Genomic DNA, 12,795 nt, shown 5'->3' with positions numbered 1-12,795 from the left:
ATATCCACTTCTGTTGCATAAATATTGATATTTTTTTCCCCCCTCTGTGCACTACATGTAACTTTTGAAGTACATTTCCACCGCAGAATGGACCATACTATGGCATGCTGCACTGAATACCCAGTGGCAACACACATACTTTGCTAATGGATCTCATTCTCTGTATACTCTTAATTTGTGCACCTACTAACATAACACACACAGTGTGTATTAAATGGTGTATTCAGACAGTAAAATGTTGTAATGTTGGCCAAAAAGGCTTTTTCTACTCCAAATTTTCAAAGTTTATCTTGAAATAATTCTGTTACTGTGTGTTGAAAGAAAAACAAGTTAACAAGGGAAAGTTACTTTCTATATTAAGAACCCCTCAGCAGCACTAATTTGTGTTCTCCTCCCCCCACCCCCAGCATCAGACACAAAATACATTGTTATCACTGAGAAGTAGTAACACTAATTTGAGTAAGAGGTAAACACTAGAGTGACTTTATAAAACAACATTTTGCATTCTGAAAGAGGAAAATTTGCTGAAGTACTTGAATAAGCCAAGCCAGAAATGCTATAGCAAACATCCCTTCCCCCCTTCCACCACTGAAGAAAACCTCAACTTCCACAAAATTAACTTTCTTTTGTATGTCACAACTGCTTCTAAATATTTCTGTACCTGGATATTTAATACCCCAGCTTAAATTTTAGATATCTTCCTCATCCAGATGCCTTCATTCTCCTTAGGAAAGGAAGAGTACAAGCTTACATCCACTGCATAAATAATGTAATAGCTGAATATACAGCTTTAGTTTAGGGCAGAAGAAAATAAGCTGAAGTTTCACAAGTTGAGCTTTCACTGAAGAATCTCAACAGGGATGCTACGCAATCTGTCTGTTGCATAGTGGCATCACAATGCACATGTCCCATTTGCTTGTTTAACTACTAATAATGACAGCGAGAATGCCATATGAGCAGGACAAAAAGCACTCATGAAGTTCACTCTCCCTCTTCTCTGTATTTACTACAAACAGAGCAAGTTTTGAATTTATTTAGAATTTGGAGAATTTTTGGTAAATGCTGATGCAAAACTGTACGGGGAGAATGGGGAAGTATTTTTAGGGTAACATCAAGTTGCAGGAAAAAAAAAAAGAGGAAGATTGCAGCATATAAGTATGTAAAACAAAATATCCTCACACAAATTCAAGCACAACATGGAATCATAGAATTGCCTAGGTTGGCAATTCAGAACATAAGAGTAACATCTGAGCATTACACTTCAGGTTAAAAAAAGAACATTTTGTGGTGTGTATTACAGGGATGAGGAAGAACATATTGTGATCACATCTGCATTTGCAGGCTTTAGTCACCTGACAGAGCAGGAGGTAGTTTAAAAAACTCCACCCCTAATTTGTGAACACTTGTTGATTCAGAAAGCAGTGTTAAATATAATTGCATGCTGCACAAGACTCCAAAAGAATGTCAGCCCTTAAATCAAATATATACATTTTTAATATCTGAAATATTTACATGGTGGAACCTTTACACGATCCCGTTTGTTAAGAACAGTGTTTTCAAGTGTCCTCTCCAGATACAAAGAACTAGTAACTCAAGGTCACAGTTATGTTTTCTGAACAGGTCAACCTGTATCCTTCAGTTAAATACAATATAGAGATACTGGAACACCTTTACTTAATTTGTTTGCTGTTAAGAATTGTGTTTAAAAATTAAAAATGTTTTTGAGACAGTTTGCTCCCTGGAACACAGTCCTCCTGCAATCAAAACAGCTCATACCACATTCTCGATTTGTTGTCTTACCCAGGTATGAGATAAAAAATGCAGTTTACAGTACATCTCATCATTGATACCATATGAGGCTATTTATAAAAACCCATAGAAACAAGGCAGGAAAATATCACCCTCTTTTTGTGGACAACAGACTGCTTACAGTAGAAAACAAATCAGGGCTAGTTTTAACAGTATGGATAAAAACAAGACTTCGGCTTTGTTTGAAAACTTACAATACAGTTTTTGTCAACTGCTATGGTCAGTTACATCCAAACAGGTATTTTTTTCCTAAATACTAAAAAAAAAAATAATTTTAAAAAATAATTTCTTTTTAAAAAAATCCATCTGATTATTTTGGAGACGGAATAATAGGGAAGGGCTAAAATGAAACTGAGCAGAAGATATCCTACACTTAAAAAAAATATAATTAAATAGCACTTACTGAACTGAGGTCCTGTTCTTGTTTTAACTGAACAAAGAATAAAAAAATTCCTGCCATTTGCACTTTCTAGGAAAGCAGCAGAGCATCTGCGGGAGATTAAGTTCCCAGCTTCATTAACAATTCTAAATGGGCAACAAAGTACCAAGACTACTGCTGGTTCACATCAGAATGAAAAGTCTGAGGGAACTCCTTTTCCAGAGTCAGATGAGGGGACCAAATGAACACACAAGGCTGTTCTGTGAAAGCAGCTCAAGCCGCTTATTTTTACATTGTATTCTGAACATTCCTTAAAGAAAAAGAGGGAGAGTATGCAAAAAAAAAAAAGCCCTCATAAATTCGCAGTAAAATCATGTCTTCATATGTAACTGATATAGTTCCACATTAAGTGCAAATGTTTTGCAAAACAGGGGCATTTCTTTTTCCTTAATATTTACAAGAATCAGAGTAACATAACAAAATTACCAGAGAGCGTGTACAGTAGCTGCAGCTTATAAAACATACCGGTAATTGTACCTTGTGAATTATAAAGAGAACCAATGCAGGATTCAGATAACTAACTGATAAGGTCAAAGGGGGCCTCAGAGCAGAGGACAAAAAAAATTCACATTTTTCTACATAAAAAAATACAGGTTTCAGGTCTCTGAGAACAGAGAAAATTCAAAGTCTTTGAATGATGGAGAAAAAAAAGCCCAAAATTGAAATGGAACCCTAGAAGCAAGGAGAGTGCTTTATTTCACTAGACCAATCTTCTTCGCTTCTGTCTCGTATATCAACAACCTCCACATTTTGACTATGAAAACTTCAGCTTCTTCATCTAGTACCTGTAGGAAATACACATTTTATAGATTATTTTTAGGTTAGGCGCTTCAATTATAAAGACTAATTGTAGACACATCAGAGCTGCAAAGTGGAGGTAGGGTCATCAAAGTTAAGCCTTTGAGTGAGGCACTGGATAAAACTTCAGTGAATTTGTCTGTCCTGCATTTATCACCTGACTTGAATAGGCACTAATTATATACTTGTACAATGCAGCTGTTGAGCACTAAGAGATAAAAGTACCAGTATCCTAGTCTCCGAAAGTGGCTTGGGAAGAGGCAGAGAAATGGCACGTTTGGGAAGAATCTAAGAACAGGGCATACACATGAGGTGTTTTCCCTTAATTCTGTCATAGCCTCTGCTCATTTTCATCTTGGAACTTCCTTGGATATTTATTAAGTAATCCCTTGATGGATTTCTCTTGAGCTTAGTATCCAGGCTTTTCTTGAATCCATGCAAACTTTCAGCATGCACTACACATCTCAGGAAGTTCCCCAGGTCACCTACTAGTCACACCAAGAACAACCTACTAACTTCTGCTATGAATCTGGCTCCCACCAACTTTGCCTCCAAGTTTCCTTATTGGAAGGGAGCGAACAGTTTTTATTCACCTTTGAGTGTATGAAAACATGGTGAAATAGTAGCATTATTTCATAAAGTTTCTCTCTTACAACACCAGGAAAAATCACTTTTTGCTCATTAATTAGGAACAGACCCACTAAACCACTAGTTATAAAAATCTAGCTACAAGACTGAGAGGGAATAAACGTTTATATTTCTGATACAGCTCTGTTATTATTGATTCTTACCTCTCTACTGTTAGGGACAGAATCTTTGTTCCACATTTCTGAATACTGAGAAATTCTGAACAGGCATCAGTAATTTCTACCTAGACACCGGTAACTGCAAAATCATTCCTGTGCTAGCTTGATCTGTTTAATAAAAACAGCTTTCAGATCTATGTTTTCTATGCATGTTCTACAAATGCCAAATATTTCTGTTATAGACTCCAACTATTTTGCACAATTGACTACTAACTTCAGTATAATGTAGAGGGTATATCAGTTACGTAAGTTCTGCTTACCATGGCAACATCATCCAGTATGCTCTGTGGTGAGCTGTGAGCCATAACCTGAAAGAAACAAATGTTTTTAGACTGAGAACTCTGAGTAAACCATAAAAACATCTTCAGACAAAAAGCTGTTACTTCTCAAGGATTCTGAATGCTTCGCACATGCAAAAAGTACTTCCAGTTCGTTAGTTCCCAGTATCAGCCAGGGCAAAAGTTAGTATTAAACTACATCAGATTCTATCATAGTGAGTGCTAGTTTATGGCTAGATACTGAGGAACAAGTTCCAGGAAGCTCCAGAGATTCATCAGGTCCTGTATTTGCTGGTTATTCTTGCATGTCCAATTATGCTCTCCTAATTTAAGGAATAAGCTCCCCTTTCTTCAACAGTGAATTCCTAATGGAAGACAAAGGCAAAATTCTCCCTGTATAATTCTCATAACTGAGTTTTCCATCTGCCTCAAGTATTCCAAATTACTTCTGTTCAAAACCAAGTTGTCTTTCAATACTAGAAAATGGTGGTATATACATATATATACACACATATATATATATAATTTAATCTTGGTAAACATTCAATGTTTACTTTTCCCTTTCTACTTTTCACTTTCTACTAACCACCTGTGCCACAAAACTGTCACTTGCTTTGCCTCTCATACAGTAGACCTAAAAGATAAACCAAGACGAGCCATTATGAATGCGAGTACCACGAAAGCTGAAAGGAGTTTTTGAAATTCCGATTGGTGAAAAGCCACAGAGTTGTTGTGACAGATTTTAAAAGGCAAGTTACTAGAATTTAGTTTGTAATTTGATGGAAGAAGCTACGCAGAGTTTAGTTTAGTCACGCAACAGCTAAGAGGTATAGCAGAATGACTTCTAATGCTAACTCTAAAACCTTAGCATTTGCTTACTACTAAAGCAACAGCATCTAAAAAGCTTTATAAGTTAATCCAAAAATGTACATAAAATCAAGCTACTGTTGCCCCGGAATAAATACAAATCCTATTTTTAAGTTAAAAATATTAATGGGCAATAATGCTAATTCTGAAATCTAATGGTAAAACTATCAGCTAAAACAGCTGCTCTTGTCAACTGCTCATTTCTTCAATCCAGTTCCATACGCTTATGTAACAGCTAACAGGGAGCATCAAGCACGTATATATTGTGCGTAAGCATTAGAGGAGGTAACTTACAAAGCATTAGGGTATTTATTGATTCCAAGTACACCAGCTATCTCTGCTGACCAACGTCACAGATGACAGAGAAGCTAAGAACAGACTGCCTTCAAATACAGATACTGCAGTCATTGCTGCAGCTTAAATAAGGAACAAACCCCAGATTTCACAAAGGAAGTGGAAGATATTAACCTTAGAACAAACAAAGTCAACTAGCGTGGCTTCTTCTTCACCAATATATTCTATTATTTTCTTGTTGATCCACGGTCTAATTCGACGTTCCATTAGAGTCTAGGGGAAAAAAAAAAAAAAAAACACCAAACACAAAACCCGTAAGTTCCATAAACTTTACTCTCTTGAAACAACACTGTCAGATAGGCAGCTAGAAGACCCAAACAACTATTTAGCAAAAGGTATGTTTTGCTGTCAATGAAATAACCCCTAGTGATTTGGCATCTGCAAGTATTTCTGACAGCCATTCAAACATGTTTTTACAGGACTTTTCCCCCCTGCCTTCCATGAAACTGCTAGACAATTTGTAGCAACAACTCAGGAGGACCAAGCAAAAATAAGCAGGCATACTTCAGAATAAGTATTACACATGGACAAGAAATAAAGTACTCGAGTTTGATTCCATTTGGTGATGATGCTCCAATCCACTGGGGTCCCAGGAACATTGTTTTTGTATTCAATTCCAAGATTTGTTTGGAAAAAAAAATATGCTTTTTTTGTGAATGATTAAAATAACTTACTGAATCCACAATAGACCAGTCAAGAGGATAAGCAAAGAGCTCTGGTTTTGCTGTTGGAATCTTCTCAATGAGACTTTTAATATGTTTGCGTTTTTCTTCTGTATTGACACTGCCTTTGATACTGCTTTTATCTTCATCTCCATAATCCAGGGGGACAAGTTTCCTTTTCCGAGGCACATCATCACTGTCTTCATCATCAAATTTATTGAAAACACTATCCACAGCGAGCTTCTTCCTTTTTACAGCATTAGGCTGATTAGGACTATTGCAGGCACCTACAATCCAAACATAGAATAACATGTTCATAAACCGCAATTGAAGCCAGTTTGCTCTTCACACATTTCTTGAGGAGTATCTCTTTGTATGTTATATAAATGTTTGTGAATGCCCAGCATCAGCATTTTAAACTCTCAAACCCTGTTATAAAAATGGCAGAAGAGGTAAAGATCCCAAACTGAGTTTGTTCAAGATTTTTGAAAAACAGGGTCTACTTTCTCTGCCCTGAAACCAATTAGCACCCTCACTGCGGGAGGACTATAGCATAAATTCAAACCTTAGCACAGGCAGAGCACAGAAGTGAAAGGCTGCAATGAATCTAGCTGTAGGAAAAGCATTAATCAGTTAGCCTAATACCATACAGTCTCTGTTCATTCAAGATCTAACACTGTGTGAGCTCAAACTGCAGCCCCAGTATAATTTAATGGAATTAGTAAGTGATACATGCACAAACCTTCTGGAATACAATTATCCTTAGTTCTGCTGCTCAGAACAATTTTATTTTTTTTTTTTAAAACATCAGTAAATTGCTAAAGTATTAAGGAACTCTACACTCATGTTCCATTCGCAATTGTCATCAATTCACTGTGCTACTCTAAGAGGAAGAAAAAAATAGATCTAATTTTCAGTTTTCTTCTTTTAAAAGGGTCTTTGCCAATAAACATAAGTATCTAGGGCTTAGATCTAACATATGCTTACATCAATGAAAAACAGCAATGAGTTTTAATAGAGTTAGAGATCTATTTATTTGAAAAAGCATGTGGAAATAACTAACCCCACCTCAGAGCATTCCTAAAAAAATTAAGCCAAAACTTCCCTCCCTTTTCCCTCTCCAGATTTTGGAAGAAGAGAGATCTATAAAAGGTATCTTCTGGACAGAAGAAATCAAGTACAGCATCCAAATAACAAGGACGTGATATAAGTATGTCAAAACATACAATATATTTGGAAAACTGACATTTTTTTCATTCTGATCCCATATGGAACATTAAAATAAAATGTAAACTTGCCCAATTTGAGGCTAAGTCCTATTTTGGGCCGATGCTCCTCTGGCTGCTGTTGATCAGGTGAGTTTTCATGAGGGATAATAATGCCACAGGGAGATTCATCACCAGGTGTGTTAGGGGTTGCATTTCCACTAGCAGAAGAAACAGATGGGGCAGAACTGATGGGTCGTAAAGTTGGTTTAAGGCAGGGCTTTTGTTCAGGCTCCTCCTCCTCTTCCTCCGGCTCTTCTCTTTTTTCCTCTTTTTCTGCCTTTTCTTCCTCTTCCTCCTCAGACTCTGGCTCTTGTTTTATTTGTGGCTGCCTACGCCTCTCAGCCTCCTGCTCCATCTACAATGAAACAAGACAATTAGCAAAAAAAGCAGCTTTCTCAAAAACAGCACCGTTTGAAGAGAATCTAAAGATCCTCTGTTTCCTAAAGAAGCCTCTGTTAGTCAAGAACAAATACATGCAACTAACTGCCGTTATGATCAGAAATACTGGTTAATCCAAATACTCCATCCAAACATAGATCTGGAAAGTTATTGTTTCCAGTGTTCTTACTACTCATCTGGACTCCTTTTTAAGAAAAAGTGAACAGAGCAAATATTAACTATCAGATCTCTTACGCAATTTTGCTCAATACCACCAAAATACCAAGGGTTCTTTTTCCTCCTGTCAGACCAACAGCTACTTACCCTCTGGAGTTCTGCATCTGGATCTGGGTGTCCTTCTGCAAGGAGGCGCTGCCTAATTTCTTCTAATTCTTCCTTTTCCCTTTTCCTATCCCGTTCATCTGCTTCCATCTCTTTCTCCCTGTCTCGTAGTCTCTTCTGAAGAGCACTACCCCTACAAAAGATACAGATTTTGTACTTCAAAGAACATTCCAATGCGAACCTTGTACCACAGTACAAGAAATACATGATACAGATGTATGTTTCATTAAGTGAAAATAAAATTCGTAAGAGCATCTGGTGTCCTTTATTTTTGTAACAGAAGAATCTAAGATACCAGTTCCCCACGTTAGTATACAGAATTTACCTCATCACATTAAACAGATGTAGAGAATGTGACTGCTGATCTTAAAAAAAAGAAGCAAGTTATTTTATAGGTTTTTACTTGACAAGAAACAGTTCTGCTAAATCAGTTTGATGTAAATTTTAGTGAGTCCCATGCTGAAGGATCTTCCCCATCCTTTACAGAGTTAACAAGCTGCTTCTTCGTACAATTTACAGCTTCCTTGAAGTGAATTTTTTTTAGAGGCATGCTTGATCCCTTCTCTCTGTCCCCATCACATTATTTCGGCATTACACTGACTTCCACTTGGCCTCACACACAAGTTAAATGATAGGAAGAAGCTACTCCCAAGCATTAACAAATAGAAGTAAGGAGTTTCCCTTTTCCCTCTGGCGCTTATCAAACGAAACTGAAATAATTTAGATGATCACATGACCCTTACATCACCACATAATCACTCAACTATAAACTCCGTAAGTCTCTGACAACAAACGCCACAACTCTGCTAAAACTAACAATGAAGATTTTATTGTTAGGAAAGACATACCTGTAGTATTTTGGATCATCTCTGTCATCATCGTAATCTTCTAAGAATTCTTTTAACCGTTTGGCTTCTTTTGCCTGCAAGAAATTGAAACAGAAGTAATATTATAAAAGGATTTCTGGTTTTCTTTCCAAGAGTTTAAAATTTACTAGTATTACTAGTAAGTTAATTTAACATCTGCTATGCTTCAAACTAAAAAAATACAGTTTTCCAGATAGAAAATGGAAAGGTTTTGGAATTGCATCATCTTCCAGGGATCTGTCAACTTGCTATCATATATTCAATAGCAGATAGTACAACCATTAGGTCCACTGGGATCACATCTCTGATTTGCAGATTACTGTTCTGTTATTAGCATTTCAAAGGGTTTTTAAGTATATATTCCCCCTGGTTTTTTGTTTGTTTTGTTTTTTTTTTTTTGGGGGGGGGGGGGGGGCGTTTTTTTGGTTTTTTTTTGTTTTTTTTTTTTTTTTTTTTTTTTTTTTTTTTTTTTTTTACTTCACAGAACAAGAGAATCAAAGTTCCTCTTCAAATCCGTAAATCTGGTATTGGGTATTTTAACAGGGCAGCTTAAATGTATTTTATTAGTACTGTTTTGTTTCAAGAACTGTGCTTTTTAAAAACAATTTAGTTATGCACAGAAACAAATCTAATGGATACCTCTAGGACAAGCACTCTCCTGCTGTGTTACTATTTCAGACCACGTGGCACTGTATTAATGCACAGGCCTAAAACTGAAGGGGGCAAGGGGGACAAAGAGGAGATTTTTTTTTTTTTCCCCCTTTTTAGTTTTTCATTTTATCAGAGGGGAAAAAGATAAAGCAGTTCTTTAAGGAGAATATAAATTAGGACATACTAACCTGTATTCGAGCAATATCTTTAAACCAATAGAGTAAGATATTTCTATGCTAATTACTTCGAGAAACAAATTATGATTATGGTTGCAAATCCAGCACAAAATGTAACACTACTCTCTACAACTGCCACCCATAGATAGCATCCAGGAGGATCATGAATAAAAAAATATCCTTGAGTCATTCTCAAACATTTTTTTCCCCTCTCAAGCATTTAGGGGGAAAAATTAGATTCCACATAAAACTATGTGGAATCTGATTTTCTATTTTTTTTTCTAATTTCTAATTTCATTTCTAATTTTCTATTATTTTTTTTTCTATCCTGTGTCTCTTCATGTATTTTGCTTTGAAGCAATTCCCAATCCATTTCCTACTTAGAACTCTCTCCTATCTTCTCTCCTACTCCGAGAGAATTATGAAGTGAAATAATACCACCATAATTCAAAATAACTTTATGCTTTAGCACAAAACTATGAGATTACAGAAATATCTATCTTCCAAAGGTGTCTTTTTGGACAAAATTTCTAAGTGTTACAGTGATAACTGATAATTTCACAACTAATGAACTAAAGATAGCAATTTACAGAGTGCTTATTGTAGAATTTTATATTATATACTATGGAAAATTCAGGCACATGAGCAGGTTGGAAGTAAAAAGACTGGTCTAGTTCCACCTGCATGACATAGAACACACAGTAGGTTTTGCAACAAATCTGACACAAATACAGGTTACAGATGTAATAGTGCATGACGATCAAACCACAGAATTTTGCCACTGTCTACTTCTCATTCTTTTGCCTTCACAAGACCAAGGCACTAAGCAGTTTTCCAGAATCTCTATAGTACTCCCACTTACTAGACATCTGCTGTTTCAGGTCTATCAACTTTTTTTTTGTATAAAACCATACATGGTGTTTATACAAAATGAGAGCTCTATTAACCACAAAGACAGCAGTAGAATGTTCTGTTCTAAATGGGACACAAAGAACAATGGGGAAAAATTATAAGTAAAACTGTAAGCCTTACCATTTCCCTCCTTCTTTCTTCTTCCCTTTCAGCCTCTTTTTCATATTCTCGACTTTTCTTCCGTTCTCTGATTTCCCAGTTTTTAAGACGCTACAGAAGAAAAAACACACACTCCAATCTCAAGCATGTTAAGAATAGTGGTACTACTTTGAAGTTAATTTGGATTATTGTTTAAAACCAACTGCATGAAAATTAAGCAAATTATTTATTTATAATTTAAAATGCCAGAATAAGAAGTCTAAGGTTGTTCTGACACTGACTTACATATTCTGCCCCAATATTTGTAGTCAAAGGATTAAAAACGTATTTAGGAAAAGAAGAGGGAGAAGGAATGATGTATTTTATAGAAGAAGACTTATTATTAACCCTCAGAAACAATTTTGTTCCTTAAGGAATCTTAAAAGTCCCAACTTACCTCTTGATATGCCGCTTCTTTTTCCCGCAGTTTCCTCTCTAGTTTTCGGCGTTCATATGCATCTTCTTCATCTTCTTCTCGGTCCCTCTTCTTATCCTTCTCCCGTTCTCGTTCCCGCTCACGTTCTCTTTCCCGTTCCCTCTCTCGTTCTCTTTCCCTCTCTCGTTCTCGTTCTCTTTCCCGTTCTCGTTCTCGTTCCCTGTCTCTGCTTTTTTCTCTGAAGGAAGGAAAAATTCCGAAGTTAAGTACAAAGCCTTCCTCCCTACTCAAATGATTTAACTTCAAATGCATAGTGCACTATTTATAGCATCTTGCAAGTTATTCTTCTGCAACTGTACAAGATGATTAGCTGATATAGCAACGGGCATAAATCTATAATTCTAATACATTCAAAACCCCATCTATCTAAAATTAGCCGTTTGAGTACTAACCATTACATAGTGATATCTACAGAAACTAAGCATGAGCACATGGCAATTCTTATCAGACTGCGTTAGCAGTTCTTCATAAATACGTGACAGCTAAAAACCCCACAAATAAAGAGTATGCCTAAGAAATCCTTCACCTTTCCATGGCTTACAGACAACTTGAATCCTAATGACAAAGAGATTTAAAGTGAAAAAGCTATTTTTCCTATCATGAAGAGGGAAAAAGCAGCATCTAGAGCCTGACATGATTATTTACAGTTTAAGACTGAAAGAGAAATCCCCTTGCATTTATTAAAACTAAAACCAAATAAAACCCATAAACAAAAAACCATGCATACCAAAGGAAAAGGTAAAACCCACTTAAGCTACAAGATACTGCAGACGTAAGAGAACCTCAAGTAGGAATAAAGCTACCCATGAAAAAAGAAGCGAGGTTTGAGATAAAATCAGTAAGTTTAAGTCACGGTTGGGTGATTGCTTACTGCATATTGCAGTCCTTATATTGCTGTCCTGTGGAGGGAATCAAGTATTTTTCCAATTTCTCTAAATACGATATTTTCTAAAATTCTGATTTCCTGTTTTTATTCATGATCTTCCAAAAGGACCATTCTCTTTTGAATGGCAGCTGATCTGCTGAACTACGTGCACTTAGTAAACAGCACTAGGAAAAAGTGTAATAAATAGCAACTCCAGCGCATTTACCTTGATCTGCTCCGATCCTTGTTGCGATCTGAACTCCTTTCACGATCTCTATCACGATCTCGGTCTCGTTCGCGGTCTCTGTCTCGGTCCTTAGTTCGGTCACGATCCCTATCTCGCTCTCGTTCACGCTCCCGTTCCTTCTCCTTCTCTCGTTCACGCTCCCTCTCTCTTTCACGCTCCCTCCTTTCTCGTTCACGTTCCCGTTCCCTTTCTCTTTCTCTGCGTTCTTTTTCAATTTCCTGTCTTTCTTTCTCCTTTTTGCCTTTTTCCTCCTCCAGTTTCTAAAAACCAACAAGAGAACTTTCATAGTTAATTTTGTACTTATAAGAACTGGATATTCCCGGCGCAACACACAAGGCTGGTAATGGAAATACCAAAACCGCCACTGATTTTAAAATATTAAATAGGGTTTGGTGGGTATTTTTTGGACTCATAAGTATGAAATCAAAACGCAGCAATCACAAGACTAAGTTTCGTGCAAAAGCATAGATCTACACAGACCAGCAATCTCCAACCTTAGCAGA

At 36.5% G+C, this 12,795-nt stretch overlaps 1 protein-coding gene across 5 annotated transcripts in view; it reads right to left on the bottom strand.

Annotated features, from left to right (window-relative positions):
- RBM25 (RNA binding motif protein 25) overlaps window positions 1-12,795 on the bottom strand; it is a 36,304-nt gene that overhangs the window by 1,169 nt on the left and 22,340 nt on the right. For 4 of the 5 annotated variants that reach the window (XM_054198393.1, XM_054198390.1, XM_054198391.1 and 1 more), the window contains 10 exons: window positions 12,272-12,552; window positions 11,142-11,358; window positions 10,727-10,816; window positions 8,850-8,923; window positions 7,984-8,134; window positions 7,312-7,636; window positions 6,026-6,300; window positions 5,466-5,564; window positions 4,113-4,160; window positions 988-3,033 (listed from right to left, as the gene is read on the bottom strand). In XM_054198393.1, coding sequence (XP_054054368.1) covers window positions 2,941-3,033; window positions 4,113-4,160; window positions 5,466-5,564; window positions 6,026-6,300; window positions 7,312-7,636; window positions 7,984-8,134; window positions 8,850-8,923; window positions 10,727-10,816; window positions 11,142-11,358; window positions 12,272-12,552 — 1,653 coding nt within the window. In that variant the 3' untranslated portion in view covers window positions 988-2,940. Of the gene's footprint in view, window positions 1-987; window positions 3,034-4,112; window positions 4,161-5,465; window positions 5,565-6,025; window positions 6,301-7,311; window positions 7,637-7,983; window positions 8,135-8,849; window positions 8,924-10,726; window positions 10,817-11,141; window positions 11,359-12,271; window positions 12,553-12,795 lie in introns of those variants that run through there. The other variant, XM_054198392.1, reaches the window with a different exon arrangement.

Source organism: Rissa tridactyla, chromosome 4, assembly GCF_028500815.1.
Source record: "Rissa tridactyla isolate bRisTri1 chromosome 4, bRisTri1.patW.cur.20221130, whole genome shotgun sequence".
NCBI lineage: Eukaryota > Metazoa > Chordata > Aves > Charadriiformes > Laridae > Rissa > Rissa tridactyla.
The sequence above is the reverse complement of the archived record's forward strand: the minus strand, read 5'-3'. Positions and strand labels throughout refer to the sequence as shown.